Here is a 24084-nt window from a genome sequence, read left to right on the forward strand (position 1 = left end):
ATAAGCACTGCATGGTTCTTCTCGATCGTTTGCGATCTTGTGCTTGTATTCACGATTTCACGACTTCCGTGAGTATTTAAAATACGTTGTTTAGTTTTAGAAAGGTCTGTTTAAATTATGGGACAAATAAAATTTAATCATTTTTTTAATCTTCCGTGAAAAAAGTCACATCGAATGATCACTCCGAAACGCCGGCCGGAGAAGATCGTCGATCACTGCACTTTGCTCTCTCCCTCTCTGTCGCCTCTCTCCGCATGCAAGCACCCAGCGATGGAAGATCAATCAGCGCAGCACCGTCGTTGAGTCAGTCTTCGCCGGGATTTCAAAGTGAGCGGACGTCTTCGTAGAGTTGGCGCGTGCGTGCGTATGGCTTGGTTGCGGTTTTGTGGTTTTTCCATTCGATCGGCCTGAATGGAAATTCTTGGACTTATTTTGGTTGCGTATTGCGCTCGTTTCGCTGGTGATCCTTTTTTGGGTAATGGAGCGGAGGGAGTTGTTGCCTTGAATTATCCCCGCTCGTGACGTGACGGCTGAGGAAAGTGAAGCTTTACCGCGACGGCTCGTTACCGTAAAATTACTTGTCGCGGTGTATTTAAATAGACTTTAGTGTCGGTACGCACTCAAAGAGGACACCTTTTGGACCTTTTTTTTTGCGCGGTCGGTCGGTCGTCGAACAGCTTGAAATAATACGGTGTTAATATGTCAACGGTTTTTGCAGTGGCGGCGGCAACGAGTTGACAGAGTGGTCGTTGGCCGTTGAGTCGATGCCAATCGGCTAATTACGCGCGTATAAGCTGAATGCAACAACAAAAATAAAGCAACGACCATTCAGAAAATTCTACATCGCAGAACTCGCAGATCTACGCGTTGAAGCGCCGTGTGACTTTGGGTTGAAAGTGATCCTTTGAAGTGTTTAGCCAAAGCCGAAATCGGTGAAGATCCGTGTGAAACTCCCGATCTCTGAAAGTGCAGTGCAATAAAATTTTCGGGAAAAAATAACAACCCAGAAGAGTGCAAATTGGGCGCACCAAAGCCGAAGAGGTTCGAGAAGTGGTGCATTAAGGTGCCGAAGAGTAATCACCAAGGTGAACGAAAAAGGAAGAGTGCAGAGTTGCAAAGCTTGAAAAAAAGGATGCGGTGAACCACGTGAAGCACAGTGCTTCTCCAAAAAGTGCAGTTTCATTTCGCGTTGAAGGTGGTGTTCGATTGGGGTGACTACTTCCAGAAGTGTTGAGAGTGAGATTGGGTTGAACTCTTTTTTCCTTATTGAGTGGAGTGTGGAGAGTTGACACGGCGACAACCGATGACTGATTGGGGATATTGTGAGTGCGGATCGAGTTGGACGAAGTGAGTGTAATTGTTTAAGAGGTTCTTATCAAGGCGATGTCATTTTTCATCGTTTTATAATTGTGTTTTGCAATGGAGAGGGGATGTTAGTATGCAGCTTTAATTTATTGAAATATTAGCAAAACAATGAAGTTTGCTGACTGTAGCTTGGTTTATTTATTATATATTTATCTTTAAAGGTTGGGGAACTTTCATAAATTTGTTTTTGGACTTTGAAAATCTGACTTTAAAGCTCAATCAAATTGATTTGTTAGTTTTTTTTCTAATGTCAACCATCGGGCCAATATTCAATGCAAAAAATATACCTTGCAATTTTGAAGTTTAGCGATTATTTGAATTAAAAAAATAATATAATATATCCGAATATTTGAAAAAGAGCAGAATCTTATTTTTAAGTCCCATTTTTTGCAAAATCATTACTTTTCATAACTCATAATCCTTGAATTGAATTTGTCCATTTTTTGTGCATAATTTGCCCTTTAAAATTTAAAAATGGCAAAATTCTTTTTCAACGTAAAAAATCGGGAAAACCATGTTAGTTATTGCGTAATAGACTCAAGCTGCTTGGCATTGGTTTTTTCTGTTGTGATTTTTTTTAAGCTCGGTGTTGAAATTTCAGAACAAATGTTTAGGAAAATTTCAGTTTTCCAATTAAATTTGTGTATCAATTATTGGAATCAAATTTCGATTTTCTAAAATGTATTTAAAATGTAAAATTCCTATCAATATATGTTGAGCATTTTGATTTCAATGTCAGTAGTAAAATTTTCTTCCTTCTTTTTCGAGTTTTTTTTAGAATTTTTAATTTCAAACTTATAGGATTTAAAAAAATATATATTTTATTTTTGACGGAAATTGAAATTAGGTTTGAGTTTTCACAGTGCTGCCAAATATTTTTTTACTATCTTATTTAAACACTCAAAAAAAAAAATAATTTCAATTTTTAAAATTATCAGCAAATATTTATTTGGTGAAGATACAAAATCCATCAGAAAAAAATCGTTCTGATTGATTATCAAAAAATTTATGGAAAATTGAATTTTTGGTCAAAAAGAAAATTTTCAAAAAATTATGACTCTTAAAAAAATACAAACTGTTGTTTTGTTCTTCCAGGATGCATTCTTTGAACTGTTTGTGCTCATGTTCGATTAGATTAGATTAGATTAGATTAGATTGCGCATTAAATAGCAAACTTTTAGGGTCATCAATCTATGATTTATAAAATTATTTTCGGCTTCACTTTTTTGACACGAGCTAGAAAAAAATCTTATTCCAAACCTGGAATTGGAATTTCTTTAAAATCTGCTTGTTGTTCAGACCGAAATCCCTTTTCACCTCAGATAACTCTTTATTTGTCAAATTGAAGTGTTTTAAAACAAATGGATTCTTTATAAGAATATTATTTTACATTTGAAAGATTTAGTTTTGTTTAAATGATGTGGTGAATAATTTTGCACAAGACAAATCTTCATGTGTCCAGTCCGGTTGACTGACCCAACCAACGCACCGACCAACAGTCAGTTAGTTAGTTATCAATTGAGCGATTAGGGAAATAAATGAGCCGGACGACGACGTCGCAAGGAGTGTGATGATAATAATGACCGAAGCATACTTTCGCACATGCATCACATTGCAAGTGCTGCAAACTCAGGCAGCAGCTTCCTTTCTTTCTGGCGCAAAGTTGGAGAATGTGTGTGCGAGAGGCTCTTGCTATGCTCTGTTGTTATGCTTTTATGCTGAGTGTGACGTGAGCCGGGTATGAAGCACTACATCCACTTTTAAGGTAGTTTACGGTTCATGATCCTTCTGTATATATGTGTTTTTCGGGATTTTATGGCAGGGGGCGTATTTCCTTTTACACTTTACGTTCACAGGTAGAACAAAGAAACGGAAATTCTGGGGATCCTTATGGTCGGGGGCCCCTGGCGATGGAATGCATTTATGATTTATTGTGATGTCGAGTTTATAGTGCGGTATAAAACTTCCCAATTCAGATGAGGGATTCCCGCAGCGAAAGAATTGATTTGAAATGAAGTTTCCACAATGTTTGCCAGCTGTTAAATTGTCACAATACAGTTACAATGTTCCAATATTTGTGATGCCACGAACCGTATTAATGACGTTTGGCAACCATCTGCTGATAAGGCCGACCTGGAACATGTTTTGAACATTAGCTTTATATGTGCATTATGATGAGTTACAAAGATCAAATCATTTGCATAATCTCCTGTAGATAAGTTCGCAACGAACGTCCGGGACGATTCGTTCCAACTCTGTGTCATCCCACAGACGGCTAACGCCTGACGGTTCAAAAGGTCCCAACTCGTGCAAGCCCAGACTGCCTGGTACCGTATCGGGAAATGGTTGCGGTTCTTTCTGTTTTTTTTGCGGTCGTTGTCAGAATTATTGCCCTGAACTTGTCACCGCTGTCTACTACCGTTCCGAGGCCGACGACGGTTGGCAACTCGACCATCAACATGGCGAGAGGTGTTTTACGGCCATATTTAGCTGAAAACGGAGAAATAAATCGATAAAATTAAACACCCGCCGAGTCCCGCCCGGGAACAGGTTTTGCGGTTGGTGATGGTCGCCCGTTGATGTGGTCGATCGGAGGGACCATAGCAGGAAAGCCGCAAGGCTCGGTGGGAGCTGTCAGACCACTAATTTTGTATCCCATATACAAGTGGGTACATCTTTGTAGAAATATGGGCATTTTCGAGGAGCGCGAGCAGGTTCTAGGTTTGGGGAAGATTTTTTTGGCGTGCCGCTGTGAAGGCATCAATCTCACTTTTCATCTTGTTAGAATATAAATATTTAACACTTCTTTTCAATAGAAAAGTATGGCGAGTCTTTTTCCACAATTTAACTGTATGTTATTTATTTGGTCTAAATTTTTTGATGATTAAATCATAAGCGAATTAGTTCTATCACATTCGGAAAAATGAGCGATTGTTCACAGTACTACATGTTGTAGGTTTTTCTGAAAGGGTACACGATTTTGAACCAAACTGCATCATCAACTCAAAAGCGATGAAAATGTCTATGGGACATTTATGCGGTCAGGGACTGTTTAGTCCTTGTCAAAAAATACTAGCAATGACATTGGGTCTGGGGGTGAGATTGGGTCATACAAATTTCAGCATTTTTGCATGAACCAATCTCACTCTCAGACCCAATTTCACCCCTGATGACGGTACTGAAGAATCCTAGCATTATGGATGGTTGCTCTTGAATCTTCGAAACCATTTTTCTTAGAGGGGCAGTAGAATAAAAAAAAGTTTGGTAAGGCATAACAAAATGTATTATTTTATGTATCAGAATGATTTTTTATCTATCTTCACATGGATAAATAAGGGTAATACAAATTTAATTGAAATTTTTAGTTGCTCAGCTCTTGGTATAATAGCTAGAGAAGCAAGTTCCCAGCAGAAAATTTGTTTTTTTTCATGGTAATTTATTTTTAGTTCCAATTGTTGACCCCCAAAGTATAAAAACAATCTTTACATTACTTAACATAGAACTTTTTCCTTTACAAGCAATCAAAAGAAAAAATAGATTCTCGAAATTCCCGGGCAAACGGTAATAACAAAATTCATGCCATTTCAATAACAAATACTGTTATAATAATAGAAATTCCATAACACTTGTGTGTGTGTGTGCAACCAACCAAACGGGACCACGCGGTCGCTTCTTACAAATTGAGTTGTTTCCATGTATTTTTTTTTAGATCTACATTCTATACATGCAAATCACGGCGTCTTTTTCAGGGGGGTAGTATTTTTTGAGAAATAGCAAGAAATCTGTCATATACATATGAAAGTGTGGAACATCCCCGTTCATTTGCGGGGCGAACGAAAATCTTTGGTCGGGAAAAATCAAAGTTATCCTCATTTGAAGATTTTGAACTTTTTTCCTATGGGGCCAAATTTCGTCTATTTCAATTTAGTATTGTTATAAGTCTACATGGGCATGATTTATGGTTCAGATCATATGATTTCTTATGGGAAATGATGCAAGGAACATTTTTCCTGAAGCACGCAAAGTGATTGAAAATAAGGGAAAAAAGTTATAAAGGTTTTGTTGGAAATTTGGGAGATTTTCTGATAAAATTGCACACCTCTTTCCCAAAAACCGCAATGTTTTTGATATTCAGATCATTATTTTGATTAATTCTTTTTTGAAAAATGTTTCTGAGCCCATTGAGTATATAAATCACTACAGAAAAGTGTAATTGGTTGGGTTTAAGCTCAACTGTAAGCCACTTTTATGAATTTTGGATTTCAACCGAATCAACATATTTTTGTTTGTTTTTGTTATAAAATGTACCGTTTCCATTAGATTTTCACATTTGTATTAGTCTTATTAAACCTCACAAGAGATCTCGTACTTATATTGAGGTCAGGTGATAATATTGTAAATCAAACTCAAATCAAACCATCCACATTAACGACCCCAGGTCTTTTGTGTTCTCTATTGCAAGTTTCTGCTCGAACCAAGAAGTCCGAAGGCTTGAATGGGGAGAGCACCCAAACCTCTTTTTACTCCAAGGAACCTTCCACCCCAGTGTTTGAACTGACGACCTTTGGATTGCGAGTCCAACCGCCGCCAGCGATTCCACCGGAGTAGGCTTGGTTTGGTGTGTTGTTTGTACTTATGGCATGGAGACGACTCCTACACCTGGAATAACTTAACGGCCTAACAACAACCAAGGCCGGGACCGACGTTTTACTTCCTCATCCGATGGAAGGTTGGAGCAGATGGGAATCGAACCCAGAATCATCCGCTTACAAAGCGGACAGCGTAACCATTCGGCCACGCACTGCCACTGTGATCAATTATTTGTGTGTTTTTTAGCAAAACAATTTAATTGTTGTATTGTTCGTTGTTTCAAATTTGGATGCCAGACTTGTTTAGTATGTTAAGCTCAATTATTTGAGATTAAATTAATAGATTTACATACATATAAACTTTTTAATGATTTTTACGCAATATTTATGTTATTACCAATAATTGCAAGTTCAACTCTGTAGTTTCAATACAAATAATATAGCCTAAATGGAAATACAAATTAACAAAAGGCATAGAAATAGAAATCCTGTGATTGTATTTACACTGCATGTCTCAATTAGATACAAAACATATCATGTGGACCATGTACTCACAAAAAAAGTGAAAATTTAATGTAAACGGTACATTTTATAACCAAAACACACAAAAATATGTTGATTCGGTGAAATCCAAAATTCATAAATGTGACATACAGTTGAGCTTAAACCCAACCAATTACACTTTTCTGTAGTGATTTATATACTCAATGGGTCCAGAAACATTTCTCAAAAAAGAATTCATCGAAATAATGATCTGAATATCAAAAACATTGTGGTTTTTGGAAAAGGGGTGTGCAATTTGATTAGAAAATCTCCCAAATTTTCAACAAAACCTTTATAACTTTTTTCCCTTATTTTCAATCACTTTGCGTGCTTCAGGAAAAATGTTCCTTGCATCATTTCCCATAAGAAATCATATGATCTGAACCATAAATCATGCCCATGTAGACTTATAACAATACTAAATTGAAATAGACGAAATTTGGCCCCATAGGAAAAAAGTTCAAAATCTTCAAATGAGGATAACTTTGATTTTTCCCGACCAAAGATTTTCGTTCGCCCCGCAAATGAACGGGGATGTTCCACACTTTCATATGTATATGACAGTTTTCTTGCTATTTCTCAAAAAATACTACCCCCCTGAAAAAGACGCCGTGAAATAACTCGCATAGGCATTTGGAAGATGTTAGCTCTGCCGAGCTTCGGTGACCCATTTCTACGCTGGCTAGCCGAGCGCGAGGTACTTCAGCTTTGTCGACAAGCCCCGCCCTGAAGAACGTTTGGACCAATCGGATTCAAACGTTATTTAGAACTTCCGAACCCTTGTCAAATGGACAAGGACCTAGCACGTATATAGTTGATAGTAACAGTATTCCTTTTCCAGTCATAGCTCACCAAGTCGCGAAGGCATAGTGGTTAGCATTTTTGCTTAGCAATCCAAAGGACGGGGGATCGAACCCCGACTCGAGCGACTTTGATTTTTCGTTCATGTTCAGAGTTTCAAGATTTATATTTCCTATACTTTCTCGTTGGGAGCAGATGGGAATCGAACCCAGGACCATTCGCTTACAAAGCGAACACCGTGACCAGTAAGCCACGGCCGCTCCAATAGAAAGTGTTATGGAATCTTCTTGAAAAATCCATTTTTGCATAACAGTTTAATAACAGTTCATGTTATAATAACAAAATTTGTTATTGGTCTGGTATTGGCTGAAAGCCAAAACAACTTTGGAATAACATTTTTTGTTATGGAAGAATACCTCCAACTGTTTTTGGGATGATCGGATTAGCTGTTAAAATAACAAAAAATAATAACAAAGATTTGTTCGAAGAATAACTAAAACTGTTGTTAGTTTGCTATTACAATAACAATTCAATAACAAAAAATCATAACGACGAATAACAAATCTTGTTATAAATAACATCAGAATTAAACTGCTCGGGTTCCGTATTTTGACCGCAAAGTAAAAAAAAGCATTTTTTGCTGCTGATTTTTAAAACCACTTTTTGTCACTAAAAATTGGTTTCTAAAAAATCCCTCCTCTATTATTTTTTTATATGTTTTAGGAAACATAAAATGCCATCGTCTCAGAAAATTTCAAAACAGACCAAAAAATGACAACAAGCAATGGAAAAAAATCTTCACCAAAATAAAATTCAAAACGTTCATCAAGAGAAAAGAATCGTATGGGAACAAGCTCTCCTCTCTCACGCACGAAAGATCGTCAAAAGAAAACTCAAAAAATCGGCATCTGGATTATTCAGCGGAAAACAGAATTTACTACTATACCTGCAGGTGTACGTCACGTCACACGTCGTCATCGTCGTGCTAACTTGTCGTACGTACATTTTGGGCCAAATTGAGTTAAGAACGCCATTTTGTTCAGCTCACAATGCCTCACCTTTTGACCTTCACAGAACCCCAAAATTCGATTTCAATCCTAAGATATTCAAAGAAATCCGAAAAAACTCCGCACATTTTTGTCACTTTACATGTGAAAGTAGTTTCAATCTTGACGTGCTACTCGGGCAGACGGTAATAACATAATTCATGCCATTTCAATAACAAATACTGTCAAAATAACAAAAAGTGTTATGGAATCTTCTTGAAAAATCCATTTCTGCATAAGGGTTCAATAACACTTTATGTTATCATAACAAAATTTGTTATTGGTCTGACATTCGTTGAAAGCCAAAACAACTTTGGAATAACATTTTTTGTTATGGAAGAATAACTCCAATTGTTATTGGGGTGATCGGATTAGTTGTTAAAATAACAAAAAAAATAACAAAGATTTGTTCGAAGAATAACTAAAAATGTTATTAGTGTGTTATTACAATAACAATCCAATAACAAAAAAATCATAACGACGAATAACAAATTTTGTTATAAATAACATAAAATGTTATTGGCCCAGTATTTTCAAATATCAAAAAATGTTATTCTCAAGTTATTGCCGTCTGCTCGGGTATCTTGTTACTCCCTGAAAATTGTTGTAAGTGTGACAACTGGCCAAAGGGATTACAGGTCAGAACGCGTTTGACGCACGTACAAGTTAGACTACCGTATAGATTGGTGATTATATCTCGGGACTGCAGCAACCAACTTCAACCAAACCAAATAATGGTCAGCCAAACAAAACGTGTTTGTTATTGTTAACATTGCGTGCTCTAGTTTTTGTTTATTCAAGGTCAAACATTGAAACGCGTTTTTCTCGAAACGTCTAAATGGCGGGTGCGACAAGATAACACGATGACTTTTCGTAAGCTAACAATAATTGAAAACAAAATGCAATAAAATAATTCAAGTGGTTTTAATAGTGAAATTCACAAACAATCTTCTACTAATTGAATTTCTTCGAGAAGTTCAGAGGCGATTTTCTTTTGCTTGTTTCGCCTCAAATATTTAAATGTTTATTTTATGAAAATGTTTAAAATAGTTTCAATAAGTAATGTTTTTTTCTAATTTATGGTTTAACTGTTATTTTTATTTCACTAATTTACCTTTCCGCTGATATACTTTTTGTATTTCCTCAATATTTTCTTTTGATTCTCGGGAAACTTGAACCTGCCGAACGTATATTTAATTACTGGGCGCCCATAACTCGCCGCTGGACCATAACTCAAACAAATTGGACACATCATAAAGCGAACTCCCGACGAGTATGATTTGTTGGATGCATCAAGCGATGCCAGCAACGCTCCATAAATACTCACTCGGTCTCACTGTGCAAATAATTCGCAACCAGTATGGAGAGACATAGAAAAAAATCACTCAATTTATTTTTACCACCATGCTCGAAATATTTTACCAGATGTTAACGTTATATTATTGCCGCTTCTCTATTTCTGTCTTCCAGAATGGCAGCATCATCCACGACTGGGTGTCCCAAACTGACCGCCCAGCGATAGCCGGGTCATCGCAGCTGTTTTCGGCTGCAAGGTCTAGATGTTGCAGGCTCCTACTTCCTGGATATAGAGAGATAACCTAGTTGAAGTGTTGTTGGGAAAGTCTTCGGAACAACTGAAGCAAATGCAAAAAAGACGGAAAAGGCAATGTTTGCATAAATCATGATAAAGTGAAGACAAAAGAATAGTTGGGTTTGAAGTCGAAGTCTCGAAGGAATCAAAGTTTATCACAGCAGAAGTGGACGAGGGAAAGAGGGAGTTGAGTGATTTGGAAGCTGGAGTGTGTGGCCGGATAAGGTCGGGGAAGTGAATTCACGGAAAAAAACGAAAATGTGGTCAATTAGTGACCTAGTGATGGCCCTGCTGGGCACGTGCTGCCTGTTGGCGGTCGGCACCAGTGGTCGACTCGGCCGGGACGACTTGGACGTCGAAGAGTTTCGCGACGAGTTGGACGGTTATCAGCGAGATGGATTCTACACTGCCGGGTCGTCAGACTCGGAAGAAGTTCGGCATCCGATGCGCCATCGAAACGGCCGCATGCGGATGGGTCAGCTGCGGCGAGGTGCCGGAGGACATCGGCCGCGACACTCCAAGCACGGTAAGTCGGGAGCTGTGAAGTTATGAAGGTTGTTAAATTTTAAGTGCATTTTCGGTTATTTAGTTGTTTTTTCCCTCGGCGCACCCAACTTGCCAGCAGTTATGCAATTGACTGCTGGAAGTTCTTCTTCCTGGCCTTGGTTCATTTGCATAATGATCAACTTTTGGTCGTGATTCGTGATCCCTAAATTTGAGCGCCGATACGAGCGCGAATGGTGCTAATAGAGTCACAAATCAAACTAAATTGCTCGCTTATCGCTTAATGACTCGCTGCATGCTGGTTGCGATTGTTTCATGCTGAAAAGTCCACTTTTCACTGGTGTTTTTGGCCACGATAAGCGCGGTCGTAATTTTGGGGCTTGTTTCGATAATGTTTGAGCACTTGCGGATGATTGGCCGGAATGGGATCTGAGGAATTTCTGCTTAATAATAACGAAAGCGGGTTTCTTTAAATTTTTGGTGTTTTTTTTAAGTATATAATAGTTTGAGACAAACCCTAATTGGATTAATTGTATAAAAGGTGGACATTCGATTTTGATGAGGAATTCAAAAAAGCATTGAAAAAACGCGTTTTAATGTTTGATCAATGAACAAAAAATAGAAAACACAATGTAAACAATAACAAACACATTTTGTTAGGTTTACCATTCTGTGCATTGTCCCGAAGTTTGACTGAATTTGGTTGCCGGAGTCCCGAGTTATAATTAAAAACAAAAACTAACTTAATCCACCTATGTGGTTGGAGCCTTCCTCACTCATTACCAACAATGGCTGATTTGATGGGGTTGTACACAAATTTCATCTATTTTTTAGATTCGGATTAAGAAAGTACATAAATATCACTTAAATGGCCATATCTCGAGACAGGGTTGCCAGATCTTCAATGTTTTGGACTTGTTGGAAAGGTCTTTTGATAACCTATCCAACGATGGGTCGGATGATGGATCCGGACATAGTTTACATACATTTAAGTGAGATCCGGCTACAAAAAAGTACATAAATATCACTTAAATGGGCATATCTCGAGACAGGGTTGCCAGATCTTCAATGTTTTGGACTCGTTGGAAAGGTCTTTTGATAACCTATCCAACGATGGGTCGGATGGTGGATCCGGACATAGTTTACATACATTTAAGTGAGATCCGGCTTCCAAAAAGTACATAAATATCACTTAAATGGCCATATCTCGAGACAGGGTTGCCAGATCTTCAATGTTTTGGACTCGTTGGAAAGGTCTTTTGATAACCTATCCAACGATGGGTCGGATGATGGATCCGGACATAGTTTACATACATTTAAGTGAGATCCGGCTTCCAAAAAGTGCATAAATATCACTTAAGTGGACATATCTCGAGACAGGGTTGCCAGATCTTCAATGTTTTAGACTGGTTGGAAAGGTCTTTTGATAACCTAACCAACGATGGGTCGGATGGTGGATCCGAACATAGTTTACATACATTTAAATGAGACCCGGCTACAAAAAAGTACATAAACATCACTTAAGTGACCATATCTCGAGACAGGGTTGCCAGATCTTCAATGTTTTGGACTCGTTAGAAAGGTCTTTTGATAACCTAACCAACGATGGGTCGGGTGATGAATCCGGACATAGTTTACATACATTTAAGTGAGATCCGGTTTAAAAAAAGTACATAAATATCACTTAAATGGCCAAGGCCATATCTCGAGACAGGGTTGCCAAATCTTCAATGTTTTGGACTCGTTGGAAAGGTCTTTTGATAACCTAACCAACGATGGGTCGGATGGTGGATCCGGACATAGTTTACATACATTTAAGTGAGATCCGGCTTCCAAAAAGTGCATAAATATCACTTAAGTGGACATATCTCGAAACAGGGTTGCCAGATCTTCAATGTTTTAGACTCGTTGGAAAGGTCTTTTGATAACCTATCCAACGATGGGTCGGATGGTGGATCCGGACATAGTTTACATACATTTAAGTGAGATCCGGCTTCCAAAAAGTACATAAATATCACTTAAGTGGCCATATCTCGAGACAGGGTTGCCAGATCTTCAATGTTTTGGACTCGTTGGAAAGATTTTTTGATAACCTATCCAACGATGGGTCGGATGGTGGATCCGGACATAGTTTACATACATTTAAGTGAGATCCAGATATATGTGAAAACACATTTTTATACATAACTTTTGAACTACTTATCGAAACTTCAATTTTTATAAAACTCGATCTATGGGACCCTTAACCAAGTCGAATGCAACAGGTTCGGGTCAAATCGGTTCAGCCAGTGCCGAGAAACATGAGCTAGTTTGTTGGTCACATACATACATACACACACACATACACACACACATACACACACACATACACACACACATACACACACACATACACACACACATACACACACACATACACACAGACATTTGTTCAGTTTTGGATTCTGAGTCGATATGTATACATGAAGGTGGGTCTACGACGTTTTTATACAAAGTTCATTTTTAGAGCAGGATTATAGCCTTAGTGAGGAAGGCAAAACGTTTACAATAGTCGGGCATGTACGTGTGTCAAACGCGTTCTGACCAGAAATCCCTTTGGGCAGTTGTCGCATTTACAGCAATTGTGTCAAGATAGTACGACTAGATTGAAACTTTTTTCATATGAAAAGTGACAAAAATGCACGGAGTTTTGTCGGTTTTTATTGATTATCTCAGGCTTTTGCCAATGTTTTTGGGAAATTCGAAAATCGCTAATGGCTTCAAATTAAATTCTTGTTTTCAATTAACTTAAGCTTTCTTCAAATCTCCCAATAAGCCAAAGTATATTTACACAAAAGCCAATTTCATCATTATCATCCATTCATCTCGTGCAAAAGGCTTTCGCATTCAATCAAAGCTTCATTGTTAAAAATGGTTCCGCAATCTCCGTTATCTTGGTGCATTTTGTTTACCCGATCAAGGAACGCATTTCCCCCTGCACGTCCAAAGTAAGAATGCATTATTCTTGTCAGGATAACGAACTGCGAATCGGTCGGACAATCAATGGCCAGCCAGTCCCAAACCGGCTAATTTCCTTCAGGTTTTCGTTTTCGCTTGCTGCAGCCAGACAAACGTCTCTCTCCCTGACGAAATGTTCATCATTTCGCCATATCTTCCTATTGATCATCATCATTCATCGGTGTTCCGAACGAGGGACGGGTTTTGTGATGTGGTCCCCCGAAGCGGCCACCACATAACATAATTGACCAACATGGAGGTGGTTCGCCAAATTGACTGACCCGGCGCGCGGAGGTGATATATTTAGAACACGGCTTCCCAGAGTTGGGACCTTTTCGGAAGAAATGCTCGAAGCCCGAGACTTGCCCGTACTGGACAAACCCTTTGTGGAGCACACCGTTCGGCGGTGGCGGCGGCGGCATCCAGAATTAGAAGTCACGCTTCTGGACACATAAAGTCGATCGCGCGCCGAAAGGGCTTTTACGATGCAAAACAGTCTGGCTGGTTGCGGTGAGCGCTGTTATTTATTGGAACCGATGACGACCGGCTACCGCAAAAATGCCGAATAAATTCCTAACTGTCCGGTACGATGTATAGTCGACGCGCAGCATCTATACGGACAACAGTTTCGGTACACCCAAACTGGAGTCCTTGGACAACGGACATTGCATTCGATGTCGGAACTACTGACAAACTCGTCAGAAAATTCGGCGTTTCTAGTTTGGGTGCAAAATAGTATGGAAATTGCTTTGTTGTTGACGGACAGTTGAGCTGATCTGGTTCTACCACCAATCGCTCTCGCTTGTGTTGAGTTCTGTGGCGAACTGACGAACTTGACGGATCATAATTTTCCTTCCATTCTTTCACACCGCAGGCCATTTGTATTGTTGCGAGTTTTGGGCGAATGGATCATCAATTAGACAGGGCAGTACAATATAAAAAGTGGCGTTTGCTAGAGATAAATTCGATGTTCACTTAAATTGCCTAAAAGCGCTACGATGTTTTCTACGAAAGTATAGGAAGTATAATAACGAGCGGATTCTACAATTTAGTAATTTCTCACACTTTTGAATATTGTAATGTTAATCAAAAATTCATCACGGTCTGTCGAGCTGTACGCAATTTGTCTTTATCTGCCAGAGATTAACAAACAAAAAGATTAATAGTATTTATTATAGAAGCTTATGTTTTCTAGGGTTAATTATATTTTTTTAACTCCAGAATTTTGTTCAAAATTTTAATATTTTCGATGATTATAAATAATTTAAAACGGTGGTTTTTGTGCAAGAATATTCGACATCGATTGTTTATAGTATTTTTTAATTTTAATTTAAACTTTAAACATAATAGCAGCTCTCAAGAATTAGACACAATGAAAAAATAAAAATTAGGTCAAAAATTTTTAATTACAGTAGTATTAAACTTTTATGCAAAAATCACTATTTAAAAAATCCCTACTTTTGAATGGCTTAAAAGATGCGGAGTTTTGTCCCCTAAAACATATAGAAAACCTTCAAAAGTTAAAAAAAAATATTTTTTGGGAAATAAAGTGAATTAAAAAAAAAAACATTTTTTCCCGTGTACTCGTATACCAGATTTTCAAATATTTACGTACCATTTTTGTATGAACAGCTGCCAAAATTGTATGAAGATTTGTATGGGTGAACCAATGACACAAAATGGTTCCTTTGGTGATAGAGAAGGCCTCCACAAAGTTTGAGCCAAATTAAAAAAAATACAAAAAAATGAAAATGATCGAAATCGGCCGATTTCGTAGAAAATTGCTCATATAAAAATTGAAATCACGAGCCATGGTATTATTATTTGAATAAAAAAGTGTTTTGAAATGCATTTTTACCTGCCCAGTTGTTTAGCGATCATTAGTTCGCTGAGTTCGCTGATTAGTTTACAAAATATCAAATAATTGACATTTTGTTTTTCACCGAAAAAATCATTTGTGGTACAGTACAAAAATTAGAATTGGATTTTTATAAAAGTTCAAAATATTTTTGATGGATCTCAGGCATTTTAAATATTATTTTTTACACAGAAAAATGTTTTTCAAATTGTTTTCAGATGTTTAGACTTCTATTTCCATTGAAATTGTCCAAATAATATGACTTAATGCCTTTTGAAATGTAACTCGAGATTTCTCATAAGTTTCTTACACATAAAAATACAACGGAAAGTCGATTTGCAAAATTCTAGAGGATTGCTTATAATTAATTAAGTCAAAAAAAAAATCAAATTATTCGTTCTACAGCATTGCCTTGGCGTTCTCGATTGCGAGATTCCTACTCGAAACTAGGTGTCCGAAGGCTTGATTGTTGAGGCAATTGCAAATCTCTTTTTACACCTTAGCTTCCATCCACCCCCGGATTCGAACTGACGACCTTTGGATTGTTAATCCAACTGCCTACCAGGGACTCCACCGAGACAGGGCCCAGGGAGACGACTCCTACACCTGGACTGAGCTAACGATCTAACCTCTAGGTTAGGCTGGGGCCAACATTTACTTCCACATCCGATGGAAGGCGTGGTCAGCCAAATCTCGTCTCGAAAAATGCCACCGGGACCGTCTGGGATTGAACCTAAGCCGACTGGGTGAGAGGCAACCACGCTTACCCCTACACCACGGTCCCGGACAAATTAATTATGTCTGCATACTAATATTCGAAGTTTGGATTGTTTGCTTAAAAAATAAGGTAATTTGTAATTGATGTTGAAAAAAACAATAATCAGTTGGAATATCGTTAACCTTTTTGGACGAATTTGAATGATTTTTTTGAATTTTCAACAAAATATATATTTTAAATTTTTGAAGGAATATGCATTTTGTTTTGAAATTTGTTATTTTTTCCATTTTAGACAAACATTATGTGGCATGCCTTGCAAAAGGAAGCACTTATTGCAGCAGTTTCCTTGCTACATATGAGAATAAACCCAAACTTTGTCACGACCTCGTTTTCCGTGATTTTAAAAAGGGGGTTTTCAGGAATTAGCGCGCTGCAAATGATTTCAGCCTTGCTGTGCCATTGCCCAAAAATTTTGTTGTTGTCTAAGTAGTTTAAGGTTGAAGTATTATTTTTAATGCTTGAAATTATTTTGCTTGTTTTCATCTCAGCAATTCATACAGGTTTTTGAATATTTACACAGAAAAACTGACTAAGGGAAATAGGGAGCGGCCGTGGCTGACTGGTTACGGTGTTCGCTTTGTAAGCGAATGGTCCTGGGTTCGATTCCCATCTGCTCCCAACGAGAAAGTATAGGAAATATAAATCTCGAAACTCTGAATATGAACGAAAAATCAAAAGTCGCTCGAGTCGGGGTTCGATAAAGCTGAAGTACCTCGCGCTTGGCTAGCCAACGTAGAAATGGGTCACCGAAGCTCGGCAGAGTTAACACCTTCCAAATGCCTATGCGAGTTATTTGCATGTATATAATGTAGATCTAAAAAAAATACATGGAAACAACTCAATTTGTAAGAAGCGGCCGCGTGGTCCCGTTTGGTTGGTTGCACACACACACACACACACACACACACACACACACACACACACACACACACACACACACACACACACACACACACACACACACACACACACACACACACACACACACACACACACACACACACACACACGCACGCACACACACACACACACACACACACACACACACACACACACACACACACACACACACACACACACACATACACACACACACACACACACACACACACACACACACGCACACACACACAGAAAAACTTACTAAGGGAAATTAAATAATTGAAGTAGTTATATTCGTCCTTATCCTGACTAATGTTTTTTTAGCAAAAAGATTAGTAAGCCTGAGGAAACAGCATACGAAAGTTTAAACATGAAATGTTATGAGAGCCCAAAAATGTGTCTGGCGGTTCCTAGGCCAAATAAATTAGACATGGAGTTTTTATTTGGCAATTACGGTGGCCCTAGCCAAGTTAATTTGTTTATTTGTTGAACTTTTAAGGAAAAATAAGTAGAAGATTTAAATAGCCGTATGAAACTATAAAATGTAGTGTTAACCGTGAATGGACCAAAGAGCTTTTGTCTAAAATTATTTTCGTCGGATACTCCGGTAAATCTTAAATAAGATACTCAAGCTATAAATACAAAGAGACGAGTTGTTTCTTTTAATTCCGCTATATATTTTTAATATCGTGACAGATACGTATTTCGTCTACTACTTGCAGACTTCATCAGTGTTCTGTTCTCGACTTAGATATTCAAAGATGAACGATAATCTTACAGGATTCTAAAGCTTGTTGAAAAAACCATTTGTTTTGAAAAAAAAAATATTTCTGCAACCACTCCAAATTGGCCATGAAATAATAAAATGACAAAATAAAAGAACATGTCTTATCATTTGAGCCAAGGATCCTTACAAATTCTACGCCAATTCAGAAATTATGAGTTTTCACTTTTATATGGAATTGCTGTTGTTTAAGCAAATTGTAATTAGATTTCAGTTATTTATAACTTTTCACAACTCAACCCTATATCTAGGCTGACTGTAATCAAAAATTTTAATTATTCAGCCATTTTTTATCATCGAATATTGAAAAAGAAAATCTTATTTTTTAAACCAAATTTAAGGTTTTGTGGTTTGACTTATTGTGACTTTGACATTGTTTGAAACTGGAAAAAATGTATGAAATGGGAAAAGTAGCTTGAAAAAATATTATTAATCTAATCATACTTACCACTATGACAATGTGTCCAAATCGGAAACCGTACATAGTTGTAGATACATAATTAGGCTCTTATAAAAACCCAATTTAAGTGGTTTTGGAATTTGAGTTGAAAGAATTATTAAAATTACATTTATCGCTGTCAATTTTCTATAATTAATTGCATCTCTTTCTTTCTTTACCTTACCGTCCCCCTTTTAATTAACATTTTCGTTGCAGCAAATTTTGCGCACCCGAAAGCAGAACACATAAATCGATATATCAATTGAGACCTCCCAGTATCATCGAGCGCCCTCCCCGAAGGCTCACAATTTTTATTAATTTTTAGTCAATATTTGATTTGCATTAAAAAATCAACTTTACGGTTCTTTTGGCGGTGGTCCACCAAGTTCGGGGTTCTCTTTCATCCCGGCGCGACCGAGTCAACTCGCGGGATACAATGCAAATAACCGGGTTAATTGAAAGCGATATTCACTCAGCGCTGGGGAGGACTCGCCGAAGGCAGGGCAAACAAACGGTGGCAAACACACGCGGCGGGGATCATTAATTCTGGCACTGGATGCTGCCGCGCACCTTCGGGTAAATACTGGGGAGTTACAGTGTGGCTTGCGTTTCATACGGATGACATTTTAGGAGCGATCTCTGTTGAAGATTGTTTTCACGAAAACCTCCAGATGGTTCTACAGAAGCAATACACCGTACTAAACGAATACCTGGCTGTAAAAGATTCTCATGAAGAATCATCTCGTTTCGCGCAGGTGAGAGACCACCGTGCAACGGTCGTGTATTTAGTGTCCCAACCTGTCTCGGAGTACACGCAAAACGAAAAATGTTAGCAGGTTGAGCTACGTGGCCACCAGGATCGTGTGCCCGCAGCAGACCATGGCCGCCAAAAACTGAAACCAAAACCCCTGTTCTGCGTTGAAGAGATGCATGCGCATAAAGTAGGTAGCTGCAGCAGCAGATTGAAAAATGATTAAAGATTACACGGTCCAGGCGTTTTCCGCTGATGACGGGGAGGACGCACACCATTTGAAGGAGTGTCCCGACGAACTTAACCGGGTAACGACCACCAAAACGTTCAAAATTAGTGGTTCTGCTGAGATCGCTCTCCGAGGGAGCACACTTTTAATAATCAATTAGTCACTGTTTGCTCGGTGGCCATAACTTATGAGGACTGCTGCTGACTCTTGTTGATATTTAATTATATAGACGGAGCAGCATTAATTTCTGATTTACCTCTCACGCACAATGAAGCACAAGGCACCTGTTAACCGACAATTGCCATCAGAACTGAAGCCGAAGGCAGCGCAGAACGCGCCGTTGATGTGGGTCAAGGAGGTGCCACCGCGGTGGTGCCCGTGAGGACCGTTTTTGGAGGGACCAGTCGACCGACGTGGCGTACAATTAAAGTAACGATATCGCGGTGGGAATGGATTACATTTTCGAACGATACGAGTGACACTTGTATGCATGGCAGTGAATTGCGAGATTGTCGTGGCTTTATAATGAAAAACCCCTCTGAGCTCTGGAAAATATTTCATGGTTGTTGGTCATGTGGTAATTACGAACTGAACTGAGATTTATTTCAGATTAAACAATAAAAAGACATTGCATTCACATGCTACGACTTTGCAAACAGTACAGACGAATAAATATTGTCTTGATAAAATATTTCTTTGGACTATAGTCTATACCTTTGTAATTTTATCCAAAATAGTATCTTGAAATTTTGTATAAACTTATCTTCAGTATACATAATTTATCATGAAAGTTATCACATCTTTACACTTCACGAATAATCGAGGTCACATGATGGATCCTGACTTCAATTTCATCCAAATATCTGAGGTCCGGCCACAAAAATAGTATCACGCTAATTAAAGATTCGTGAAATTTCCTTCAAAACTGTGATTTAGTTTAAAGCTTTTTTAAAAAAGTTTTTTTCTTCTCTTGCCAAATCCGTTTTTAGAATATCCGATATTTAGTTCGATCTGATATTATAGTTTAAATCATAGTTGAAAGGAACTCTAAAACTCTATTAGTTTATGAAAAATAAAAAAATTCAATGGAATATTTATTTCATTTAATTCATTGAATTGAATTCTGCAAAAAAAAATATCGGCTTTATTTTTCATTTGTAAAATTGAAAGTTTAAATAATTTATAAATTTTGTGAGTTTTTTTTATAGAAATGATTGTGCCATTTGTTAACTAATTTATTTAGATTTGTCGGTCCTTTAACTATGTGTTGATATGCTTGAAAGTACCGCCATCATGAGTGACATTGGGTCTGGGGGTGAGATTGGTTCATACAAATTTCAGCATTTTTGTATGACCAAATCTCATCCCCCAGACCAACCCACCCCTGATGACGGTAGTTTACAAAAAATAGTATTACAGTTATTCTGTGGATTTGTCTCAGCTTTTCTAAAATATTTATGCAGGGGTGCTTTTCATTTATTGCAATATTTTTCGAAAAATTAACCCTGGAAATGCCTATAATTTGAAAACGGTATTTTAGATTGAAAATTTGATTTTTCAACTTAAAATGTTTTTTTTTTAAATTCAGTTTAAATATATTTTTGATTGATACCAAAATACATTAAAAATAAAACCATATCTCCGATACCGGATTTTGCACAAACGTATACTGTAGCACAAAAATGCTTTTTTAGTCCCAAAAAACGTATACAGCAATTCCCCACGAAAACAGCATGATTCGAAAAAAAGTTCTCCGATCGAGCTCAATTTTTTCCTGGGGGATCCTTGGCCAAAATAATTAGACCCGTATTTTTTTGTTTGGCCATTAGAGTGACCTACGCCGTGTTAGGGTGGTTCGAAAAAAGTCATATCTCCGCGCCATTTCATCCGATTTTAGCTGTCCTAGACGCAAAAGAAAGGTGATTAGTTTGGCTATTTGGGAAAAATAGTAAGAAGTTTCAAAAATCTAGCTTAACATTTGAAAAGGTCGAATGAAAACATAAAATGCTGTTTTGAAGGTCTCGGGACCAAATTTTTAACGGATTCCTCGGAAAATTTCACATAACATATCAACAAATTGTGAAGTTATGTTTTCGATACTCTGAGTTACGATTTTTTGAAAATAAAAACTGGATTTTTTGACGCGCCACGCGCAAAAATGGAAAAATGACGAAAAGGGGAAAAAATCGACTTTTTTCACTAAAACTGCGATAACTTTAAAATTTCAGCGATGACCTATAGATGTTATGGTACCAAAAGTTGCGTCTTTTGTTGTATTTCGGTACCCTAACATGTATAATATCTAATGAAATCTTTCAAAATAACTAAAATACTTTTCAATTTTCAGGTATGACGGGGACAATTAAACCAATTAAATTTTACAGGCCTCAAATTTAATAAAATGAGGCTCTGATTTCTCATAACAAAATACATATTACAAAGCAATTTTTTTTTACATCTTGAATAAAATTTTTATCCTCAACTTTTTCTACCATTCAAATAAAATGCTAGTCAAATTGTTTTTAAAATGTAACAAATATAATTGAATTTAAAAAGTTAGAAAAAAATGCTGTTAAAAACTATCGATTCTCCAAATCTTGATCTTAGATTTCTAAATATAGAGAACATCCAATGGAATTTTCAGTCCCTTTTAACAGCTAACTTCAATTATTTATTTTAATATCCTGATCGCTTTCTCTTTAACCAGGGATCCTGTAATATCGACTTAGAGAAATTCGACTGTATTTACTGAATGTTACTTTTACAACAATGTTTGCCATCATAAATAAATAATACACCTGGAGAAAAATCTGAGCCATTTTAAAAAGTGTTGATTAAAAAACATTAAAGTTAAAAAAATTACATAAAGATTGAACATGTGCATTATTTAATAGATTTTTAGTAGAATAAAAACTGTTATCATCATGTTCCTTGCATTTTGTGATAACTTGATGATTGATGTTAAAATATTTTATTTTTATGTAACTGTTTCATGTAACATTTAGGTATTTATTGCGTATTCATCTCTTAGTATTTGCTGTAAAAATGTTGTTCCAAAGTATTTTTGCTTTCGATTGCTTCGGCCTTATTACGCTTTTCAAATGAAAACTAAAATAATCTATATTACAAGAACTTGCGACTGAAAAATTGGTTAAATGTTGATATGTTTAATGCTTGTTTTATCAAATTTCAAGGGATTTCATGGTAATGTCTTAACACTTGTAGCACCAACGGGGTCAAAACTTACGCGAAGCACCAAAGGGGTCAACAAAGTTGGAAATGCAACTTTAATCGGCTGTATCTCGGCGAAAACTCAACCGATTTGGATGATTCTTGTTGAATTTGATCCGGAAGGATGTCAAAAATCACTTTCAACAAGGTAGATCCAAAACAGATGCGTCTACCCTAAGTGAAAAAGGCATTTCCAACTTTTTATCCAAGGGTTCAAAGAGCCGGTGAAATTGCATTTCCAACTTTTTGGACTCCGTTGGGGCTACAAGTGTTAATTTTACGGATTTCAGGCTGTTTGCAATCATAACCTATCATAAACTATTTTAGGATTTTTGGCAGGAATATTTATGTCAAACTTTAAAATAACCAAATCTGGTGGCTGGTAATTTATAAAAAAAAAAGGTTACTTTCGTCATCGTTTACTTTTGAAGAAGGAAAGAGGTGAAGAGGGGCGCAATCACCTAACACAATTTTACAGTTATTTTAAATGTGATTATGCTAGCACGTTCCAATCAGCAACAACTCTCAGTATACATCTCAACGACATCTTTCACAAGTATCAACAAAAACAAATTGAAATAAGGTGCACCGACGCTTAGCGATTTCACATTCAAACTAGACGCTGAAGGGCACGGTCCGTTGCGATATCACAGAGCTGTCAACGGTGCGCCCCGTAAAAAGCACTGCTTTTTCTGTAATTAAGAGGTATCTTGTTTCAGCCCCGAGTGTAAATATCATCCAGAGCTACGCCGTGGCAATACCCCGCCAGCAATGGATCGGTAGATGGCAATCTCCAAGGGGGTGAACATTTCTCATATTTTCACCAACCCCGTCGGCCGATTCCCACACACCGCCGACCGAATGCCGGTGATAACCGTAAAAACTCTTTCTCTACAAGGAGTTGCCACTCTGCGGCCAAGTCTTCTCCGGGTTTCGATGCACTGATAAGCCGTTGCATTGCTAGGTTATGCTCAAGTTGCTACCACCTTTATAAGGCCATGGACGAGATTCTATGTTGTAATAACCAGTGCTGACTTGCAAGCGATGATACACAGTTCTTCGCGGAGAGCGAGAAATCATCGCGAAAGCCGCGAGATTCCTCGCGCGCGAACCTGGAACCCGCGTAATCGGGGAAGCACAGTGTGAAAGATCAACAACAGCTGTTTGTAATCTCGGCGGCGGCGCTCAAGTGCTTATTAGGGATCTCGAGAGGGTGCTGCTCTGGACGCCTTTTTTTTGGATCTTGTTGGACTCCACGCGAGAGGAGCAGGTTTCAGGGGGTGGGGACTTGAATAATTCATACACTTCATCGGCTGACAATCAGCCGCGGCGCCGCGCGGGCAGATCATCTGCATGTTGTTTGATGCAGATTGCTGAAGTGTTTGGAGTGGCGAGCGCCAAACGCGAGAAAAAGTGCATTCTTTTCACGACTTTAACGGCGCGCAACAAGTCAATAATGATGATGGAATGTCTGCTGAACTACTGCGAGTGGTACTTGGCTTGTACCTAGAATTCTCGAACCGAGAGTTGGTCATTACGGTCTCAAGACCGCGCGCGCAACAGATTGTTGTTGCGTGTCTGGAACGTAAAGTTCCGACTGGACGAGCCACTAAACTCGTCGTCGTCGGGACTACTCATTAACATTTCAGTGGAGTGTGTAATGGTGGTCGGCAACACACCCGCACTTGAGTCCGGT

At 37.9% G+C, this 24084-nt stretch overlaps 1 protein-coding gene across 3 annotated transcripts in view; it reads left to right on the plus strand.

The window, feature by feature from the left end:
* The first annotated feature begins 324 nt into the window (after positions 1-324).
* The window catches only part of LOC120413529 (laminin subunit alpha-1), a 250607-nt gene continuing 226847 nt past the window's right edge, over positions 325-24084 (plus strand). For 2 of the 3 annotated variants that reach the window (XR_008212150.1, XM_039574403.2), the window contains exons 1-2: positions 325-1347; positions 9815-10461. Coding sequence is in view for 2 of the 3 variants with exons in the window: in XM_039574403.2 (XP_039430337.1) it covers positions 10194-10461 (268 nt within the window). In the remaining variant the exon portion in view is untranslated. The remainder of the gene's footprint in view (positions 1348-9814; positions 10462-24084) is intronic. The other variant, XM_039574401.2, reaches the window with a different exon arrangement.

Source organism: Culex pipiens, chromosome 2 (genome assembly GCF_016801865.2).
Source record: "Culex pipiens pallens isolate TS chromosome 2, TS_CPP_V2, whole genome shotgun sequence".
NCBI lineage: Eukaryota > Metazoa > Arthropoda > Insecta > Diptera > Culicidae > Culex > Culex pipiens.